Source organism: Exserohilum turcica, assembly GCF_000359705.1.
Source record: "Exserohilum turcica Et28A unplaced genomic scaffold SETTUscaffold_11, whole genome shotgun sequence".
Taxonomy (NCBI): Eukaryota; Fungi; Ascomycota; class Dothideomycetes; order Pleosporales; family Pleosporaceae; genus Exserohilum; species Exserohilum turcicum.
In genome coordinates this window covers 962,240-983,416 of record NW_007359926.1, presented here as the reverse complement: position 1 = coordinate 983,416, position 21,177 = coordinate 962,240, and the positions used below count along the sequence as shown (strand labels likewise).

General features: G+C 53.1%; 7 protein-coding genes across 7 annotated transcripts; 4 read left to right on the top strand and 3 right to left on the bottom strand.

The window, feature by feature from the left end:
- Positions 1-1,045: 1,045 nt before the first annotated feature.
- On the top strand, positions 1,046-4,558 carry SETTUDRAFT_182755 (uncharacterized protein). Its single transcript, XM_008023956.1, has 3 exons — positions 1,046-1,347; positions 1,438-1,858; positions 1,913-4,558. The coding sequence occupies exons 1-3, from the start codon at positions 1,219-1,221 to the stop codon at positions 4,252-4,254; spliced, it is 2,892 nt and encodes a 963-aa protein (XP_008022147.1). The 5' UTR covers positions 1,046-1,218; the 3' UTR covers positions 4,255-4,558.
- Positions 4,559-5,040: 482 nt separating this feature from the next.
- Positions 5,041-7,252, bottom strand: SETTUDRAFT_182754 (uncharacterized protein; the record flags this gene model as incomplete). The annotated part of the gene is made up of 4 exons (XM_008023955.1): positions 5,041-6,177; positions 6,237-6,433; positions 6,517-6,716; positions 6,768-7,252. 4 exons carry the CDS (start codon positions 7,250-7,252, stop codon positions 5,083-5,085), a joined length of 1,977 nt encoding a protein of 658 aa, XP_008022146.1. The 3' UTR covers positions 5,041-5,082.
- A 1,807-nt stretch (positions 7,253-9,059) lies between these two features.
- On the top strand, positions 9,060-9,815 carry SETTUDRAFT_103089 (uncharacterized protein; the record flags this gene model as incomplete). The annotated part of the gene is made up of 1 exon (XM_008023954.1): positions 9,060-9,815. A coding segment is annotated over one exon (756 nt), but the record flags the coding sequence as incomplete, so codon positions are not given.
- Positions 9,816-13,766: 3,951 nt separating this feature from the next.
- Positions 13,767-14,185, top strand: SETTUDRAFT_36911 (uncharacterized protein; the record flags this gene model as incomplete). The annotated part of the gene is made up of 2 exons (XM_008023698.1): positions 13,767-13,893; positions 14,007-14,185. The coding sequence occupies 2 exons, from the start codon at positions 13,767-13,769 to the stop codon at positions 14,183-14,185; spliced, it is 306 nt and encodes a 101-aa protein (XP_008021889.1).
- Positions 14,186-14,699: 514 nt separating this feature from the next.
- Positions 14,700-16,784, bottom strand: SETTUDRAFT_103728 (uncharacterized protein; the record flags this gene model as incomplete). The annotated part of the gene is made up of 1 exon (XM_008023953.1): positions 14,700-16,784. One exon carries the CDS (start codon positions 16,782-16,784, stop codon positions 14,700-14,702), a length of 2,085 nt encoding a protein of 694 aa, XP_008022144.1.
- A 345-nt stretch (positions 16,785-17,129) lies between these two features.
- SETTUDRAFT_158864 (uncharacterized protein) lies at positions 17,130-17,828 on the top strand (the record flags this gene model as incomplete). Its single annotated transcript, XM_008023952.1, has 3 exons — positions 17,130-17,160; positions 17,382-17,597; positions 17,671-17,828. The coding sequence occupies 3 exons, from the start codon at positions 17,130-17,132 to the stop codon at positions 17,826-17,828; spliced, it is 405 nt and encodes a 134-aa protein (XP_008022143.1).
- A 156-nt stretch (positions 17,829-17,984) lies between these two features.
- On the bottom strand, positions 17,985-20,271 carry SETTUDRAFT_167169 (uncharacterized protein). Its single transcript, XM_008023951.1, has 6 exons — positions 20,081-20,271; positions 19,871-20,022; positions 19,331-19,822; positions 19,169-19,283; positions 18,973-19,117; positions 17,985-18,920 (listed from the first exon to the last, which is right to left on the bottom strand). The coding sequence occupies exons 1-6, from the start codon at positions 20,244-20,246 to the stop codon at positions 18,149-18,151; spliced, it is 1,842 nt and encodes a 613-aa protein (XP_008022142.1). The 5' UTR covers positions 20,247-20,271; the 3' UTR covers positions 17,985-18,148.
- Between the last annotated feature and the right edge of the window lie 906 nt (positions 20,272-21,177).

The following is a 21,177-nucleotide window of genomic DNA, read 5'->3' as shown; positions in this document are numbered from 1 at the left end:
TGATGCTGCGTGGCGCTGCATCGGCTTCGAACTTTTTTCTGGGGCTCGCATTTTCGCTTGCAGCAGGCCGGCGCTAGGGCAGCTCCGGCTTAGTCATGCCCCGCGCGGAACCAGAACCATTGGCTGCCGCGTAAAGAGGCACGTGACACGAGTGCTCCAGGAAAAGACGGGTTCCCAATGCAGCAATCGTGCAGCGTGTACCGAGTGTAGATGCAGGCCATGGCGCAGCTCTGAGGAAAGCGCAGACGCAGGGCGGGCGGTGCAGGATTGCGTGCACTCTCACTGCGACAAGACAAGACACGGTGGCTACGCGCGCTCGGGGCCTTTGGCGGGCGAAGTGAGGCGGGGGGTGGACGGCGGCATTCGCGGCGTATATTGAGTTGGTGAAACGCTATCTCAGCTGATCAGCTGGTGCAGTGGGCCATCACGTGCGCAGGCGCCATGGCGTCATCGGGCGAGCAGCGCCCGATTGGGGCAACGGGGCGGCAGCTCGGGGACAGCGAGCCACGGGAAGAGAACAACAGTGCTGCTGCAGCAGCATCGCTGGCGGGTGCCGGGTGGTGACTTGTGCTGCAGGCGCTGGGGTCGTGGCGGGCGACGACAAGGACAACAACGACGGCGGCGACGGGGCGGCCAGCACGGCGGCCGACGGGCGAGGCACAGCAGCACACGTGCGAGGCCACAGTCAGATTGGCGGACTGACGCGGCGACGGGCGCTGGAGGCAGGTCCCGTCGTGGCAGCGGCGGGGGGCGGTGGGGGGCGCGTGTCGGGGCTGCTGGCGGGCGGCGGCCACGTCGAAAAAGCAAAAAAGAAACGTGACAGGCGGCCAGCTGGCGCGAGCAGGCGCGAGTGCGAGTGCGAGTGTGTGCGTGTGCTGCTGCCTCGCGCTTTGGCACTCCGGTGTATGGGTCGTGCCCACTTAGCGTGCCCCGGCGCTCAGCACTGACCCCACCCAAGGCAGCTGCCCATTACACGTCCAGTCCAGCTCCGCCGTCTCACCTGCTCCACCTCCATCTCCGCCTCCGCGACTCCATCAACCTCCCTCTCCGCCTCCTCCACGTCCACGTCCACGTCCACGTCCACCACCGCCATCACCACCACCGCACCACCCACGTGCTGCATCCTCTCCGCTCGCTTGCAGCGGTGGCCAGCACATCGCGGTCGCTCTGTCCATCTCTCGGTGCATTTGACCGCCCCCCCAGCCTTGTGCGCCCATCATGGCGGCCACCACCTCCACCCCCGTCACGCTCGACACGCCCATCGTCGTCAAGGTCATGTTCCACGGCCAGACGAAGAAGTTCAAGCTGCCTCTGAAGGACCTTGGAGCCCATGTGCTTCCCGACAAGGTCCGTATCGCCACACGCAGCGCCATGTCCGCTGCCCCCGGACAGCCACGCCGCTCAGGAACACCATGCTGACTCTGTCGTGATGCACAGCTCCGCACCATCCTCTCACTGCACCCCGACCAAGATGTCCTCTTTGAGCGCTACTCCGACTCAGCCGCGTCGTACGTGACGCTCGACGCAGACAAGCCCCAGGTCTACAAGACGCTCTTCCGCGCCGCAAAGGCCAAGCTCAAGCTGCGCTTGAGGGTGTCCATCCCCGGAGAGGAGCCCGTCCCCGCACCCGTCCCCGCACCCGCACCTGCGCCATCTCAGTCAACACCTGCCGATGCTCCCCCCGCCCGCGAACCCAGCTCAGATGAGGTTCCTCCTCAGGACGAGGCGACTGTCTCGCCCGTCATCGCTCGCTCCCCCGAGTCCAAGCCCACCCCTCCCCCCAAGCCTGCTTCGCTATCAAAGGTGGCGGACAACGAGGGCGAGGCTCCCGTGCCCCAGGCCTTCACTACTCGTCAGAGTAAGCATGGACTGCGCGATTAAGCATGGGCTATGTGGCTAACATCAAATCCAGACCTCTTCAACCACCTCACAGCTGCCAACGGCAACCCAAGCCTCGCCTTCCGTCCCAAGCCGAGCAGCCTGTGCACTTCGTGGGTTGTGTACTGCAACAACTGCAACGAGCCCATGGAAGACGAGCATTTCCACTGCAGCGTGTGCGACGGAGGCGACTACGATCTTTGCCCGGCATGTGTGGACAATGGCGTCCACTGCCCCGGGTCCGGCCACTGGATGGTCAAGCGCTTCGTCAGGAACGGCAATGTCGTTAACAGCATTACGGAGCGCATCGCACCCAAGACCAAGCCTGAGACGGAGGCTGAAGCCGAAGCCGAGGCGCCTCAACAGCGCGAGGTCCCAGGCGCCTTCACTGACGAAAAGCAGTCTGTTGTCTACCAAGTGGACCCCACCCGCACATGCAACTGCTGCGTCAAGATTCTGGCAGAGAGGGAATTCGTCACTTGCACCGCTTGCGACGATTACGACCTTTGCATGCAGTGCCACATGAACAACAAGCACGGCCACCACCCCGGCCACGCTTTCAAGCCTGCGACATCCGAGACGGTTCTGCCCACGCTTGCCGATTTCCTGTGCAACTCGGGTAGGAATGTTCGCCACTCGGCTGTTTGCGATGGCTGTGACAAGTTCATCTACGGTGTCCGCCACAAGTGTTTGAACTGCCCCGATTGGGACTACTGCACCGAGTGTGTCAAGAACGCCAAGTTCATACACCCACGCCACCGCTTTGTTCCGATTTACGAGCCTCTGGCGGAGCCCATGAACAGTGCCAACCGCCACTACGGCATCTACTGCGATGGCCCTCTCTGCAAAGACAAGGAGAATCTCTCGTACATTGAAGGCATCCGCTACAAGTGCGCCGTGTGTCACGACACAGACTTCTGCCAGAACTGCGAGGCTCACCCCAGCAACAAGCACAACCACACGCACCCTCTCATCAAGTTCCAGACACCTGTGCGCAGTGTCAGTGTGACAACTGTCAACGATGATAAGCAGGGCAAGCAGCTTGCCAGGCTTGGTGATCGCAGAGCTGACAGGCGCTCTACTGCTACCGAGACGACTGCGGTCGTTCCTCCTACCAATGCTGCGACTCAAGTCCAGACCATTGTTGATATGAAGCCCTCCGAGGAGCCTCAAGGCAAGAAGGAGAAGATTGCCATTCGTGATCTCCTCGTAGACTCGGTCGAGCCAGTACAGCAAGAGAAGGTCGTTGTGCCTGCTGAGAAGGAGCCAGTCTCATCAGGAGCCATTCCGATTCCTAGGTCTGACACGGTTGCCGACGGTCTTGACGCCCACTTCATCCGCGATACCATTGTCGATGGTTCCAAGATCTCTGCAGGCGCCACATTCGTCCAGACTTGGACTCTTCGTAACCCAGGACCAATTGCCTGGCCTTCTGGATGCAGTGTCCGCCACGTTGGCGGCGACAACATGCTCAACATTGACAACAACCGCCCATTGAGCCACACTGATCTCGCCGAGGCTAGCGAGAGCAACGTCGTCCTTGGTGCCGTGCAGCCGGGTGAGGAGGCTCAGTTCCGCGTGGTCATGAAGGCACCCCAGCGTGAAGGCACTGCAATCTCGTACTGGCGCTTGAAGACCCCCGCAGGCGTTCCTTTCGGCCACCGCCTATGGTGTGACATTGCTGTTGTAGGCACACCGTCTCCCACTGAGACACAACAGGTTGCTCAGCCACCTGCTCTTACGCGTTCTTCCGCTACAACCTACGAAGTTGCTCCCAAGTCGAATCCCATGTACGAACGCCTGCTTCAGGCAAGGGCTGAGAGGATGAAGCACGTCAGACAAACTCACTTGCAACAGCTCGAGCAGAGCAGCCAGCAAAAGATGGAGCACATCCAGCGTGTTCGCAAGGCTGCTGTCGAGCGCCTTCTCGAGGCTCGTCGTAGGGAGCACGAGGCTGCTCTTGCTACCATCAAGCAGGAGCCTGTCTCCCCACCAGAACCAGAAGTCGCCGCTGAAGAGCCCGCCGCTGAGCTTCCCGTGGACGAGAAGGCTTCAGAACCCGCGAGCGAGCCCTCGTCATCTGGCATGATCTTCCCTCAGCTTGAGAAGGAGTCACCCGAGTCCAGTACCCACGAGTCAGCCGTTACTGTCCAGCCCATGTCTCCTGCTTCTGAGAAGAGCACCGTCGTTCGTACCGTCGCGGTCCAGCCCATGTCTCCTACGTCTGTGAAGAGCACCGTCGCCCGTACCGTCACTGTAGCTTCAGATGATGAGTTCTTCGAGGATGCCGAGAGTGTCACCCTTCAGTCCGATGATGGCTTCATGACGGACGAAGAGTACGACATCCTCGATGCTAGCGATGAGGAGATGCCGTAAGCAAAACTTGAAAAGACGGCGAGCTGAAGTTGGCGACAATTACAAAAGTTCGCAGAGTGCCTCAGGCTGGTATTTCATGTGTTTTGGTTCGGAGTCTTGGGTTCGGGGGCGTACAGGTGGTATTATAACACACTCTCTAAGCAGAAGACGCTGGTGCGTGCTTCACTGCACCTAAACAGTCGGGTCGCTGTGCAAACAGGCCTTGATCTGCAACGGTTTTCCTATCACCTGTCCTGAATTTGAACTTTTCTTGGTTCTTTCCTGTGTCATGTAAGTGTAGTGAGTTAATGGTACTCTCTTCTTTGAAAAAAAAACGCCTACATCTGGCAGTGCAAGTGTCTGCGACGTTGCCCTTTAGCGGAGCCTTGCAAGCTCCATGACAGCATCCGCTGCCCCCCTTCTCTCACAAAGAACTGCCGTCACCCCACTCGGCCGGCGCACGAGCACGAGTCAAGTCCTCCGAGCCGCCTTACCACACGGCCCGGGACCGCTGCAACCGTATCAAGGATCCATGGTGCCCCACTTGGTTACATGCAGCACCCTCTGTGCGCTCGATGTAGGTGTAAGCACAGGCTTAGTCTTTGCCTGCATTGAGGTGTAGATGTAGCATTCATCATGCCGGGTTCCGACCAGACACTGACTTGAGAGGTGTGAGGAATCACGAGGTCATCTTGGAGAGTCAGGATTGCAGGTCAGGGTAGGAAACCTGATGTAGTATGTAATACATACTGATTATTGCAAGCCCGAGAAGTACATATTCATTTTGCTCAGTGCGGTGATTGATTGATTGATTTCCTTTCTGTAATACCACAGCCTCTAAACCTTGTATCAAAGGCGGCACAAGCGCCCATTCTGCGTCTGGGCGCCTTGCTCGCCATCACGGACTTCCCAGGCCTCGCTGCCCACTGCCGTAGTAGCGTAGAAGACGCCTGTAGGATCCCACTTGTGCTTGATGGCAAGCAGCTTGGGGTACTTGTTTGGGCCGTAAAAGTCGACTTGCCAGTTGGGTTCCTGGATGTCGGCTTCGTTGAGGTAGACGCCGCCGCCGTGCTCGGTGGGCGCCACGTCGCGCCATGGCTGCATGATGGTGTAGGTCAGGTAGTCTGAGGCTGCTCCAAATTCCGCGGGCGTGGCCTTGTCCCGCAGCATGTTTGCGGTGATGAGAAATGACTGCGTGGTACGCCATGCTTCGTTGACGGCGTTGTCGACGCCAAGCGGGTTGCCGGGCGTCATGTGGTATCCGCCGACGGTGTGGCCGCTCATGACCGTGTTCTTGATTGTGTTGTAGAAGGCGGTGAATTTGTCCTCCGTCTCCCACAGGCTCTTGGGGAACAGCCGCGTGGCTTGCCGGATAAAGGTTACGCCCAGCGTGTCTTCGCCCCAGGAGCCCTTGTTGGCCGAGTAGAAGTCTTCATGGAACGTCGTTTTCGGCGTCACGGAGAGATTGAACGAGCTGAGCTCCTGGAAGAAGTCTCGCGTAAGCTCGTCAAAGGATTCGAGTGTGTGGTTGGGCGCGAAAAAGGGCGTCATTTGGAAGTCGAGCGTTGTGCCGTAGTTCCAGATCCAGAAGTACGAGTATGTTCCTGCTTTGCTGAACTGCGGGAAGCGCTTCATAAGTGCGTTGATGCCGTGCCAGAAGTTGCTTGTGTCGTTGATCGGCGCTTGGAAGGAGAAGACGGATTTTGTGACTTTGATGCGAGGGTGCGCTCGCGCTATCACCGATGTCACGACGCCGAAGGTGCTGCCGCCTCCGCCGCGCAGCGCCCAGAATAGGTCTGGATTGACGGTTTCCGAGGCGGTGACAAAGCGTCCATCGGCAGTCACGACTTCGTATGCGAGAACCTGGTCAGCGGCCATGCCGTAGATGGAGGCTAGAGGTGAGTGACCGCCACCGGCGAGATAACCGCCAGCCCATCCAACAGTCTACGCGGAGTGGTTAATGGTTATGTTTTGGTACCCATGTAGAATCATATTCTACTCACTTCGCAGATGCCAGCAAGCACGGTGACATCGTGGTCGCGAGCAGCCTCCAAGATCTCAAAACCCTGGACACCTGCACCAGCCTTGAACGCCGGGCCATTGTAGTTCGCCGACTTGTAGTTTTGGATGAACCGGATGTCCTTGAGATTATGGGTCCAGAGACTGAGAGCACCGGCACCAGATGATTTACCAATGTAGTCTGGACACAAGGCTCAAAGTCAGTTTTTTTCTTTTCTTTTCTTTTTTTTCGTGAGATCAGATGAAAGGAGGAGAGCAGCTTACCGTGACCGGTGTTCTTGACCGTGAGGCGCAAGTTCATGTTACGGGCGAAATTGACACCGAGTTGTACTTGTGCGGTGTTCTTGACGTTGATCGAGTACGAGGCGTAGCCCCCAAGCGTACATGTGCCATCGGATTCATTGGTGGGCATACAGGTGCGCCCCTGGAAGAGGGGCCACATCATTGAGGTTGGGTCACTCGTGCTGGTAAGTTGGTCAGAGAAGATGTACCTCTCGATCTTTTGGTTTACTTACTGCACATCAGCGGTAGTGAACCTTGCCGAAATATCCTCGCATTTGGCCTCATCGTAGTTGTTCCACGCAGACTCTTTGTAACAAGGAGCAGCAATAGGTTTTGTCTTGATGAGTGCTCCTCCTAGCAACAGATCAAAGATTGGCCATACAATGTCTTTCGGATAGTTTGAATCCCCAGGAAAAGCCTTGCATTCGCCCTTTTTGATTGCCCGCGTTGCAAAAGCCGCCGCGCCATTGTTGTCCCCGAAACCGAATAGTTCGAGTACGTCAACCTCGTCAATTTGACTGGAAGCAGTTTCTAACGCGTCTTCCGTCAGCTGTATCGCTTCTTGCGAGAACAGAGCCGCGCCAGCGGGCGAATCTGCTGAGACTGTGGCAGCGGCTGGTGCAACGGAGGCTGTAGAACCAGCCGTATCCCTCACATAGACAGGGGTGCTTAGAGCACCAATGGCGCTTGAAACAAGCAACAACGCTCGAGCAGACATAGCGAAAAATCTGCAGCGTGAAGGATAGTGAGTGATTTGCGATGGACAAGAAACCTCATCGATGAGCCGGACCCTTTTTAATAAAGGATATAGTCCCAGGCTGGGCTAGCTTCGAGGAAATCCTCGAGAACTATACAACGAACCACATGGTAGATGGTATCCCTGGAGGCGAACATCGGAGATATCGTTGCGCGCATGCAGGCTTTACCTGCATTACTCATGCGTGCAGTCGCCACCTGCCACTTGCTGTCCTTTTATTCCAATACCTCTTCCTTCGTCGGGTCTGACCCCACAAAGGGATTTATCTATAAGCGCTTGTAGGGCCGTACATGCGCCTAATTACTGCGGGACATCGGCTGCGCAGCCCTTGCATAGCATTGCGAGTCGTTAGGGATCTGGAAGCAAGCGAAGGAGGCTGAGTGGTACAGTTCCTGTACGAAGGGGGCCCCACAGTAAGTGTTGAGAGCGGTTCGTGCGTCTCATAATATACGACGCTTCTGGGTAAAGACCAGCAATCCGGTGGCTTGTATGTATTCTTTACTCTGTCAAATGGTTGTAGAGCTGGGATATAAAATACAAGTGCGCATCGGTATGTTGAATGTCATATAGACAAGGGAAAACCGTGGTCTTATCGTGTTGTTGAACTGATTGAACGAGGGGACGGCCAAGCCCTCGCTATTTGCATGGCATATGCCGCGGAAGGAAGGTCATTTCCAAGCCACATGTTAACATTGCTTCTAGATCGCGGGCCCGCCTGCCAAGTCCAAAGATGGGTCGGCCAACTCTTCAAGCATCGCCTCTCGTGAGATTCCCGTAGCAAAGTCCCGTGGCGTCGCCAAAATCCTGTCTTAAATTACCGCGAACAGACTTTCAACATAAGTAGTCTATACTTACTGGAAGCTGTATTTTATCCGTTCAACAAGCAGTATATGGACCAGTTCCTGCCCAAACTTGCAGCATCTAGACCGATCGTGATATCTCTATAAGCCGCTTGAGATTCTGAGATGGCGGAAGGCACAATGGAATTTCCGATGTGGAGAGCGTGGCACAGTAAAAAGACTCCATTCTGAAGGAGGTGGGAAGGGGACAATGTAAAATTCAAACGCGAAGGGGGCAACACAGCAACATGAGCGGGTAGTATTTTGAGTCGCATATGTTAAACTATGGTGTGATAAGCACAACTCGGGGGACTCTTTCAAGCATTCTTCTGGTGCTTTTGGTACTTTAAAATTGAATGTCTGTATTTTTTTGCGCGAAAGCAACCTCATTATGTCTAGCAAGGGCTTACAGTCAGTGAAACTTTTCCTAGCTATCTTCCCTAGCATTATTTGCAGGGGAATTGTGTCACTACGTGTCTTCATACGACTAAAGGGGGGTAAATTAGGTGCTGGTGAGTATCACGATTCAGCTACAAGCCAGGATTTCGCTGACATCGCTTTAACAGAAGATATACTGTTGATCATCGCGATAGTAAACACTCCGCGTGCCACCCATATGTCGTGTATCCCAGTCTAACAGATGATCCGAAAAAGATTCTAAACGTTGTTCTCTCGTTCACAACATGTGGCTGTAAGTAGATCTCTGCCTCGCACGATCATGTTTCTATACACAACTAAGCAGCACACACTAACTCAACATATGAGACATCTTAAGTCCGTACTATGGCTATCGTTTTCGTGACATTCCACAGAGTTCAGTTGATTCAATTGTCATGATGAAGGTGCACATCCAATCTTTTAGCTCTATTATGCTTCTCAAACACACACTGACTTTGGCATGACAGTGGAACTATGCAAATTCAATTATCTACAACCCAATTTTGGCACTCATCAAGGTCTCCTTTCTGATCACACTAATCAAACTTCGATCACAGAATAAATGCATCAACAGCTGTCTGTGGGGAACCTTGATATTGAACGGGTGCTTCGCTATCGCTGCGCCTGTCGCATGTATCCTACAATGTGACCCGATCTCAAAGTACTGGAATCCAAATATACAAGGGAAATGTGTCGATGCAGGCGCATATACTGTCAGCAGGTCCTCTATCGTTCTCACGACAGATGTTCTCATCCTGCTCATGCCCTCATGGATTCTACACGATCTGAAGATGCCGCTGGGCTGCAAGCTCATGGCCATCGCCTTTCTTTTCTCTGGAATCCTTGTCACCGTAGTCGGTGCAGTCCGTACAAGCGTGTTAACTAGAATTTTCGTTCTCAGAGAACCGCTACAAGATCCTACATATCAAACGTCGTACATACTCTCAAACATCGAATCCGGACTCGCGATTATGGCCGTTTGCGGCCCGACCCTCAAGTACATCCTCAGCTGCTGTATACCTTCACTGAGGAATGCAGATGGATCGACCAGCCGCAGGTACATGTACCCGACGAACGATACGCAGAGAGAAGCTCGATCAAGACGCGCTACGAAGATTGGGAGGACAAATAGCATGTTTCGCGAGATTGATGAGATGCAACTGACGGAGTGGCCGGAAAACGAGATAGGCGGAGTGAGGACGGCGCAGCACGGGGAGCCAATAATGGTTATGAAGACAGTGACGTGAAAAATGGAGAATAGGCCTGAGAAGGACTCGAATAGTACGAATAGCGAACACGCGCCACGCGATATACTATAATGCAGCTCAATGAATTGGAAATATATATATGTATACGAGAATTGAGGATGATATAAACTAGGAGCGAAAAACCCCGTACAAAGCAGTTGACTTCCTATATCCTACGGTATCCGAGGTATTGCCTACCCAGGCCTGCTCGGATTACCGCATCTTGACGCTTTCCTTTGTCTCCCAAGGGCCCACTGGGTAAAGCAATAACTCCTCAACTCGGTGTCCTCTTAGTCTCCATGCATCTGCTTGTCGCTCTCTTCCATCTACTTAAGCTTTAACTACTTTTACTTTACTTGTACTTAATGCTGTAAATACTCCTACTCTACTCTTACCTAAGCTTGAACTACCTCTACCCAACCCTTCCCTATCGCTGGATACACTCTACCTATTTACTAGCGTGCTTTATAGGCCTTCTCCGCTAAGGGCAGCACTAAAAAAAAGCCTAATTTCCCTGTTTTATCTACCTAACTAACGCTTACAGTTTCATCTCATAAATATATTTGTGTACGGACGTGGCAGTTAACACTTCTTACTAGCGTCACCTATAGATACCAGACTGTAATGTAGCACTTTGAAGTCTTTGTAACCGCTTATTTATCCTAGTTGTGAATCCCTAGCTAACACGCATATAGAAAAACTAAGCCCTACTCGCAGAGGAAGAAAAAAGCCCAGCTATAGACCTCGATCTTCCCCTTCCCTACCAACTCACATCCTTGCAATGCTGAGTACCACCAGGAGCAGGACAAACCTTCATGCAGTCGCTGCTTCCAGCTGATCCGTAATGAGTTTCCGGGTCGACTGTTTGTTTATTAATGGTCTTGGGATGACATGTACAACCCCCGATTCCAGAGCATCCACCTATCCAGCATCCCCAATGTCCTTTGCCTGGATAATAGTCGCAATATCTGCAATTACTAATGCAATATTTTGCCTGAGCCCCTGCAACTGCGAGTAGTATACCAAATGCGATTGAAAATTTCATTTTGATAGATTTATTTGGAATAGATTCGAAAATCAGGGGAGCCTGAAGAAGGTGCTGCAACAGTCTGTTATTAGTGACGATTCAGCTGAACACATTTCTAATGTCAGGGAGTATTTACAGTTTTATTGAATTCCGTCTTCAAGTCATATGTTGTGTTGTGTGAGGCTGTTTCTGTTGAGAGTAGAAGAAAATCCCTTCTTATATACATGAGTTTACCTGCTATGCTGTGTGCATTAAATTTTGTATCCTATTACACCCAAGTAATATGTAACCCGTCTCCCTATATTCACGGATCGGGGAGAGAGCGATGTCTGATGTCAGCTTTAGTATGATAGCTCTTATTATAAGCTGAAAGCATATTTAAATTTAAGGTACATGTACGGAGGTGCCTTTCAAAAGTTCTGTCTGCCAAGAACAATTCAGCCGAAGTACGGCCGCCTTAGTCGAGGCTTGTCTCTTCCCTCTATATACTCATTACCACCTTATAGCTTAATTATCTTTTAGACATGAATAAGAATCCGCTCAATCTAAGCTTGGATCTTAAGTTGAGAAAGGTCTCTCCAGCAATTCTGCCAGACTCTAACTGCCTTAGCCCTCGACTATAGAGCTCCTTTCTTCGTAGTCTCTCCCTTCATATAGAACCAGCACGGCTCAATACAGTTACAGTCTAGCAAGTTGCCACACCAGAGTAGTCTCTCGACGTCGTGCAGACTATAGATCACACTCTAATAGTGGTGGGCGTGGGCAGGTGCCTTATCTTCCATCACGACAGTCTGAGGTCTATCTTAGAGGCACTCTTTGGCGAAAGGAATCAGCTTTGGTATCAGAATACAGTTCTGATATCTCCACTAGTCTATACCACCTCCAGGCTTACGCACTAGCTTGCCTGTATTCTCTGTCCATCTCCATTGAGGTTTTCTGCCAGGCTTGTTGCGCAGCCCTGTCCTCCTCATAGACTCTGACAGCTCCCACTCCTCTCTCTGTAGAGGTTCAAGCTCAGCGTTTAGCTGCTCAATCTTCCGAGCAGCATCCTCTTTCTCTGCCTTCGTCTCTAGCTAGTAGATATGGCATGGACCTTTCTTATCATACGAGAAGCAGCCCCAGAACATGAACTCAGAGTATCCCTTCCACCTCTCACGGATACAGCTCTTAACTACTCTCTTGTCTGCTTTTCTCCAGATCCTATAGCCCCCACGTTGGTGGTTGATCACCACAGACGTCTCGTCTGTCTAGATGACATTCTTCCAGTCCTCTAACGTCTAGTCCTTGTAGTCGATCGCCCATCTAAGACGAGCACTCCTCATCTCCTATGTTAACCCAAGCTTCCTTGTTAGCTTGGTCTTCTTATATCCCGCTTCTCTTAATACCCTCCAGACGGTAGAGGCAGAGATTTCAACTCCTTAGAGACTAAGCGCACCAGCAAGGTCAGCGCAGCTCTTCTCTCGTCCATATCTATCGCGTCGTACTTGTTGAAATATCTGCTCCTTCACCTCCTTTGTCTGCTTAGCAGGCCTGCTGGAGCGAGGGGCATCTTGAACGTGCTGTGGAAGGATCTTAAGAGGGAGAACGTTTGGCTTAAAGCCAGCAGCGATAGCTCTACTATAGATACGATCGACTGTACGAGGATTAACACCAGTTAGCTCTAAGATCTGTGACGTTGACTTGCTAATAGGAGGTGACTTTAACGTTACAATTAAGACACGGGTGTAAGAATTAGTATTAGGAGCTATAGTACTAAGTAGATAGATAACTACAACTAATTAATAGCTTAGCTTAAAGGTAGGAGTTGCGCTAAGAAGAATTGCGCCGAAGGGCTAAGATTAATAGCGTCAGACAGAACTTTTGAAAGGCACCTCCGTAAGCTAAAAGTATATAGAAGCCGTAAGTATAATTAGACCCCCAAGAGGAGTGAATAATTTGTGGCACATTTAGTGTATACTCGCGCTTAGACCAGTGAATAAGTCTCTACATCAGGATCTTTTTTTTCACAATAACTCCACTAATGCTTGGCCTCATTATGCAATTAGTGGCTTAATTTATAGCCCTGGTATTAGTGGAGTTATTGCAGAAAAGAGATTCTGATGTAGAGACGCATTTACCAGTCTAGCCTAGACCAAATCACGACGAGTTCAGCGCCATCAGTCCGCTGCAGCTGCCGCCAAGCCACCCGCTGTGAAATAGCCTCAAGTTGGGCACTACAGCCGCGGCAAATATCTCCATATGTGAATCGCTTCCGAAGGATTGTAGACACAGGATGTTCCATGATAATTCTGAGATCCTTCCAGCGCGGAAAAACCCAAGACAACAGTCCCACTTACTACCGCAACGCTATGCGGCTGTGCAGAGGCTGATACAAGCAATCTGAGCAAATATCTCTGCATGCTATTCGTTGGTACCTCAGCCACCTTCCTGATATATCTAGTCTACACTAGTCCTTCTGCGCGCACCAATGAAAAGCCGGGAGCCAAGAAAAATAATGGTAATATTACATCTGGTGATGTGATCGAAGAGCTGAGGGCTGAGGTCTTGGCCCTCGTACCTGTCATTCAGCTCGGGCAAACCGCAGGCTCCACCCACAACACACAAGCGTCGCCGATTACACCGCCGCCCCAGCCTCAACGCACAAACAAATTGCCTTGCCCATGAGATGCGAGATGTAACATGGTAGCGCGTAGAGTGCGGGGACTGGGCGGTCAACGCAACTCAGCTCCCCCACTGTTGCATCTCCCCTAGCATTCGGCGAAGCTACAATATTTCATATGTATATAAGAGAGGAGGACAATGATACAAGAACAGTATCATACAGTCATCACAAACACCAGACTCAAGCAAAGAAGAATCCCCTTCATCACACGTTGTTCTTCTGCATCTAAGCCAGACTTGACTTACACCAACCAACCACAAAAATGCAATTCACCCTCCTCACAACCACCCTCCTCGCCTCCCTCTCCCCCGTCCTAGCCCAAGGCCCCGGAAACCGCCCTGGACTCTGCTACCCCTCCACCTGCGGCTATGAACTCGTGAACCGCGGAAGTAAGTTGTTCCTTTTGTTTTTTTTCCTTTCCTCTCCCACTCGATCCCTTCTTCTTCCACCCTGCATACATACACCCGTCCCACATATCATACTAACGCCACCCGCCTCCCAGCCCACACACAAAGCGACATTGCGATGATGAAGTGTGGGCGCACCGACACATGTGGCGGCCAGGAATGGAACACGATTTTTTCCATGGGCCTGAGTGGAACGTGGTCTGCCATGAATTTCTGCAGCACAGGATGCTACATTGAGAAGAAGGGCATTTGTCAGTTGGGCAAGTGCCATTAAGTGGGAGCAAGTGAGTGGTTGGGTGGGGAAGCTGTTGGATATGGCGAGAGAGAGAAGGGGTGGGATAGAGATGGGGATGTTGCTTGCATAGATGTCTGATGAGCCTTCCTTTCTTTGATTCTTCGTTACATACGATGCCTACACTGTATTTATAGGGTGTCTGTTGGAATTAGAATAGACAGTACATATGCTACAGCACGGCCTATGAATTTATCACTCACACGATATCCCATAACCATAACTATCACTGTTGTATACAAGGCTTGACGAAGAAATGAATATTCACAAAAAAATGACCTAACCCTACTGTACGTATTACAAAGACAATAGTATCCCCACGCGCTATAAAATGTTTTCCTTCGGAGCCCCCAAGTCCAAACCCCTGTTCAGCCCATTCCTTTAGAGTCTATTAGCCCCCCTAAACATCCCTTTCAAAACGCCATTTATCCAAAGCAAAAAAATCATTCCCAGTTTCCCCATTTCCCGATTTGCCTGACAGAGAAAGAGCTTAAAATTACAATCTTACTCTCCCTTCGTCTGCTCTGCCACCGAACAGACTCAAGAAGCCATTTCGATCGCCATCACTTCTATCAGTCTGGCGTCTACCACTTCCAGCTTCGGCTTCGTCGTCGCCACCGAGCCATTTCGGCCGGGTAAAGGAGAAGTCGTTGGTTTCGAAAGTGTTTTTCACTCTTGACGCAAAGTTTTCGAAGAAATTGCCGTCACCTTCGTCGTCGTCTAACAGAGGTCGCCTGTGCTCGGATCGGGGAGCTGAAGATCGCGTGGTACTGCTTGGACCGGCGCTGGCGGCTGCTGCTGAAGTGGTATGACTGGATGTCGAAGGCACCGGTGTGTCTGTGTAACGTTCGGTCGGCGGTGATGTTGTGCGCTGTGAAAGACCTAGGACGTTTCCACTCGCACCCTGAATCTCGCGTGCAATCAATGCGCGGCCTTCGCGCCAGGAGCCAGTGCCTGCAGTCGGTCCATCTTCTTCGTCGTCCAAAAGATCACCAAAGCCACAAATGCTCTTCACTTTCCCGTACAGACCAAACGCCGTCGCGAACACTGGCACTAAGATGAAGATGGGGAAGAAGGCACTAAAATTCTCACCGAGTGGCGACAGAACGATGAGACGACCGAGGAACTTGTAAAACCTGGTGCCTTTCCAAATGTTCTTGTCCGTCATGGTCAAAAAGTTGTAGCTCAGAGGTACGGTAAGCTTTGCAACCTGGAGGCCGTACCACGTCGCACTCTCCTGATAGGTATTTCGCCGCACAAGTGCTCTGTTGCCCCAGATTTTGACTTCGGTAAGGCTGTAGAAGGCGCAAATACACATGTAGCATAGCCAAGCAGCGGCGATAATCTGACTTCTGAAACCAACAGACGAGCGGCCGCTGGCACGGCGGTGGACGACTGACCAGCCAATGACGGAGAGTTTTGGGCCACCAAGATCCTGAGCTTCGCGAACGCATTCTGACCAGACAATAGATATCGAGGCCAGGATCGCCATGGCCCATGAGATATATGTCAATGTAGGGATGACATGAACGTGGAGGTGGTACCGGGTGAAGGGGGTGAGGATGGTAATGCGATCAAGCGGGCCTCTGTGGGACGACACAGCTGCGCCCTTGAATTCGAGATGCTTGCTCGCCTTGGAATCAAGAATGGCCTGTGTCCGGACTGCTTTTCGTACAATGTGGTCCCATTCGTTCTCAAATCGACACTTTGCATGCCGCGCGCGCTTCAGCTTCCTTGTCAATTCGGCAAGGTATCGCTCCGTGATGACTGGTGGAATCGTCGTCACGCCCGTGCGCCCTACGGCAGTTGCGCGATTCTCGGGCAGATTGCTCGTCTCCGCCAACTCATCAATCCATTCTTGGAAGTCCCTGGTGATGCCATTCTTCCTCTGCTTGAGCTGCACAACCTGGTATTCATACTGATCCAGCTTCTCCAGTGCCTCGGCCAGCTTTTCGTGGACCTTGGGCGCCTGGCCTTGTATTCTTTTTAGTCGTTCGCTGACGCTCGCGTAGCGAAACAGGCTCCTCGGGAATGCGACGAGCCCATGGCCCATGAGATAAATGCCCAATATGAGACCCCAGGCATATGCAAGGGCCATGACCAAGCTCTTGAACGTATCGGCCTCGAAGCCGTTCCACCAAATCAAGTAGATTGAACCAACAATACTGCACGCGGACAAGATGAGCCAGTATCGTCCGTTGCTCCGAAGCGCATACTGTAGCCTAGCCTTGGGCTCCCTGTATCCGCTGTCGCAGTACTCACCGAGCATGGGCAGAATGGCCCAGGTCAAGGCAAACGTGAGCCAGTATATGACGCGCCATGCCTTGTATACCACCGTCTCCTTCAGCCATATTCCCCTTGCGCCGTCGGTGGTATCGAGCCCCGCGCTGCTGGCGAGATCAATGGGAAGAAGCACGATGATGCTGGCGGGCAGGGCTATGGCGAGGAACACGGGCAGGACAACGTATGCGGGCGTGGAGCGAAGCGGGAGGTAGTAGCGCAGGAGCAGCAGGACGAGGGCGGATATGAAGAGCAGTGAAACGACGAAGAAGGCGATGGAGCCGGCCGCTGAGGACGTCATGGTGGTGCGCGGTGACACGTACGCATAAGAAAAGGCTACCGCGGGCGCGTGTGACGATGGATAGAGGGTGTGTGTGTTGGTGCCTGAATGGCGAGAGATGGTTCGACGGTTGTCGCAGGAGCGTGGAAGCTCTCGGAATGCTCAGTGTCGGAACGCGGAAGTCGCGCAGGCCGTCGTGCACGTTTGCTGTCAGTGTGCCCTTGGCTGGTGGGCCAAGTCTGCGCCTGCTCACTCCATTGCCTCTTCGTGTTCCTGTGCAGCGTGCAATGGCCGCAATGGTTGAGATGATCGAACCACACGGCCACGCCTTGTTCTTTCGTCCGCGGTGCATCAGCCGCATGCGCCATGACGAAGGCAAAGGCAGAGGCGCTGCTGCGTAATCTATCGCCGACCCATCTCCGGCGCTAACCGGCCGCCCGTGGGCACCGTCGATTGCATCATCTGCCTGCCACACTGCGCTGCGGGGCGGCGCATCACTAATCACCTGTACACACAGCAGAACCACCACGCACATCAATCCAAACGCTGCCTTCTAGGTCTTCCCGTACGTCTCTCCCGCACGCACATTGCATCGCCAGGCCGCTCATAGACAAGCAGCGCTCCCAACCGCCAAAATTTCCTTCCTGCGCAACTTCTTCACGCGCGCCACCTCGCCCACCACAATGGCCGCTACCAAGACAAAGGTCCAGTCCATCATCGACGAGAACCCCGTCGCCGTCTTCTCCAAGTCGTACTGCCCATACTGCCGCCAGACCAAGCAACTGCTGAGCGAGAGCGGCGCAAAGTTCTACGCCATCGAGCTCGACCAAGTCGGTACGTGCACAAGCCCTTCTTCTCATCACGCACTACTACTACGGCCCAGCACCTGCTAATGCCCTGGCAACAGATGACGGCTCAGCCATCCAGGCCGCCCTTGGCGAAATCACGGGCCAGACCACGGTACCCAACATCTTCATTGCCCAGAAGCACATTGGTGGAAACAGCGATCTGCAGGCAAAGAAGGGCCAGCTCAACACCCTGCTCAAGGATGCCGGTGCCCTATAACCCTCTCGCCATAGCCCGAGAGTGCACACGCTGGGCCGCCGTCTTCAAGTAGCAACCCGCAATGCAACACACTACCTTTGTCAATCGTCGTCCCTACACTCTCTGCACCGTGAGCACCTGCTTAACGCCAAAGTAATGCATTGAAAAAACTTTCCCATGGTAAATCTAACAGGGGTTATCTTGATGGTCATGCTCATGTACCAAACACTAGCCCACCGAGCTTGAATACAGCTTCCAACCAACGCTCCACATCATTATCCATACATGCTAATCATCATGTCATTCACCCCACTCCACCACACGGACACGTCCAGACCCTTTTACGTCTGCATGGCGTCGGTGAAGCTCTGGGCTGCAGTCGTTGCAAAGTATCGTACGTCCACATCGTCGTCTTGCTGCAGCTTCTCCAGGTTGGGCAAGATGCTCTTTGTGATGACGTCCGTTGCCTTTTGACAGCCCTGGCCTGGTGTGCCCGCCTTTTCCAGAGCAATCACCGTACCCTGTTCTGGAAGCTGCTTGAGTGTGTTGATGAGCTGCCCGTACGACTTGGCCACGTTGAAGCGAATGTTAGGAATGTCGTCGTTGACCAGCTTGTCCATCATGGGAATGATGGACTGTTCAATCACGTTCAGACTGAGAGCCGGCGCCAACGTCGACACTGCAAAGCACGTCGTCATGCGGTACAGATAGTTGGGGTGCTGGCCCATAGCCATCACCTTGGGGACAATTGCGTCGTTGGCCCATTCCACGCCAAACACCTCTGTGAGCTTCTTCAGGTTCTGAGTCGATGCCTCACGGATCGAGAAGACCGTGTCGCCAAGCCAGCTCATGCACAGGCTGCTAAGCTTTTCGTCGAAGAATTGCACTCCCAGTTGAGATGCGAGCAGAGGGACATATTCAATGATCGCAAGACGCACGCGCCACTGCTTGTCTTCGGCAAGCTGCACAATGGCTGGAAGGAGAGACTGCGAGAGAAGCTCGATTCCGATGACGTTGTTGACAGACTCGAGCTTGGAGATGATGTTCAGGCGCACGTCAGGGAACTCGTCCTTGAGCATCTGGAGAAACATGGGCAGCAGATGTGAGATGGTCCTAGTCATGGTCAGAACGGCAGCACGTGGTCACGCGTCAAGGCCCAACTCACTCTTCCTTTCCAAGAATGGGTGCCAGCCCACTAATCTGAGTGCCAAGCGCAGCACGGACATGCTGCGATTGATCGGAGACCAGCTCCTCTATACTGGGCATAACCTCTTGAAGGAGGGTCTCGCGCTCAAGCAGTGCGCAGAATCCTGTCATGACATCAGCGCCTGTTCTGTGAATGCTAACCCATAGCCACCTACCCGGAATCTGGCCAGCGATCGCGCTGCGAACCTCAGCCTCGGTGTCTTTGAGGAGCTTGACAAATGCCGGGACGAGGTCTCGGTTGACCACCTCTTCGTCGACCGCTTTCGCAATCTAATCACGTTAGCGCATGTCTTGCCTTGGTCCAAGCTGAAGCCCACCTTCTCGAATCGGTCTGCCACCATGTATCGCACCCTCCAGCTCTTGTCCTCGAACAAACTCCGCAGCGCAGTCAGCAAAACACCATGGCTCGACTGCTGCTCCTTGGGTACTGCTTCGGCAATGGCGATGAGGATGTCAACAGTCAGTAGTCGGACACTGTCCTGGTCGTCTGCGGCAAGGTGCTGGAACAGCGGAATCATCTCATCAATGACAATCGACGGCGGCATGGCCTTGATGAACTTGGCGAGGTTGTTCGCCGCCTGCCTTCGGACCATGGGCGTATCATCGTGTACTAGCTGGCCGTAGTGTTGCCGAAGGGCTTCTTGTGACGGGGGTGTAGCGCGCGTGTAAGGAGTCTGGTAGAGAGCTGTGGCGGAGATTTTGGACGTGAACCAATCGGCTTTGGATAGGCGCAAGACCAGAGGAATGAAGTTTTCCTCAATCTGCTGCTGCGAGAGCTCCTCGCAGATCTTGTTGAGCGACTCGACAGCCTGAGCGCGTTAGCTGTACACCTGGCCACGAGAAATGCATGCGCGCACCTTCTCACGGACAAGGGGCTCCTCTATAGCGGCAAGGTTTTCGAGCGGCGAGAGAAGCACATGTGCGTGTTCTGGGCCTCCCACGTACTCGACAAACTTTCCCAGCTCCTCGCTCAATGCTGTGAGGACCTCGTCTTCATCTTCGACAGATTCTAGCAGCACGGGTTAGCCACTTGCAGCGCACTCGGACGTAGTCGAGCAGGCTCTTACCATCTAGAAAGGGTATCAACTCCTCACGTGTTCGCTCCGCACCCAGGGCGAGGGCAATCGTGTTTAAGCGATGAATTGCGTTAAGGCGGAGAATAACGTCGTCGTGCTTGAGCTCGTCGATGAGCACGGCGATGGGGTAAAGCTCATCGTTCTGATTTGCGTCCATGGCGGGAGGGTGAATGTGCGTGTCTGAGCGATGTAAGCTTGTGTGTGCGCGGTGGGAGTTCAGCGCGGGCGTGGTGTTGACGTACCTGGTGTTGGCGAGGAAGCGAAGAGGGGTGTCAGGGCATCTGGGCAGGCACTCGAGACAGGAGGGCCGAGCTTTTCAGCCACCACAGCCACAGCAAACCCGCCAGCTGCCCAACCCGTCACCACTCAGCCTTTCACTGCCCCGCGCGTGCGTAGAGGCCGACAGCATTCTTGTTCATCTATCTCTATTTCTTTGCATCACAGCACCTGTGGGGTGCGCTTTGGGAACGCCGTCGGCTTGCGCTGTCGGCTTGCGTGGTCTGCATACGAAATCGAGAAGCCCAGGCATATGGTGGCACCGCCACGTTTATCCGGTTGAGGCGATTCAGGACATGCCGGAGAAGATGAGCTAACAGGAGAAGAACAACTTAGTTTATACAGGTGGCTGCATGACATTGTTTCTCTGACACGAGCAGCATAACCAAGCCACTCAACCCAAGCCCCTCACGACACCTACCCAAACAGCTCGAGGATCAAACACAACGTTGAGCTCCCCCACATGACACTAGTTGTGCTCTCATGTGCAAGACTTCTGTGGCCCGATGCACCTAACATCATAAGAATATGCTACCGTCGGCGCGGTTATTCGATCACCAAAAAAAACACCAACAAGCGACGAACGAGAGCACAATATCCCTTCCGCACTTCTTTCCTGTCTTCTCTTCTCTTTCATAAAATTCGTCCAAGATTCATACTGGCACACGGACACCGATCCAGCTATACTGCATTCAACGGTCTGCAAGCGAGTGGCATAAAAGAGTGGACAGCAACAATCACAGCCAAGCGACACCTGAGGCGGCTTGACCGCCTCTTATGCAATTTCCCCCTGTAGATATGGCTTTCCCGGT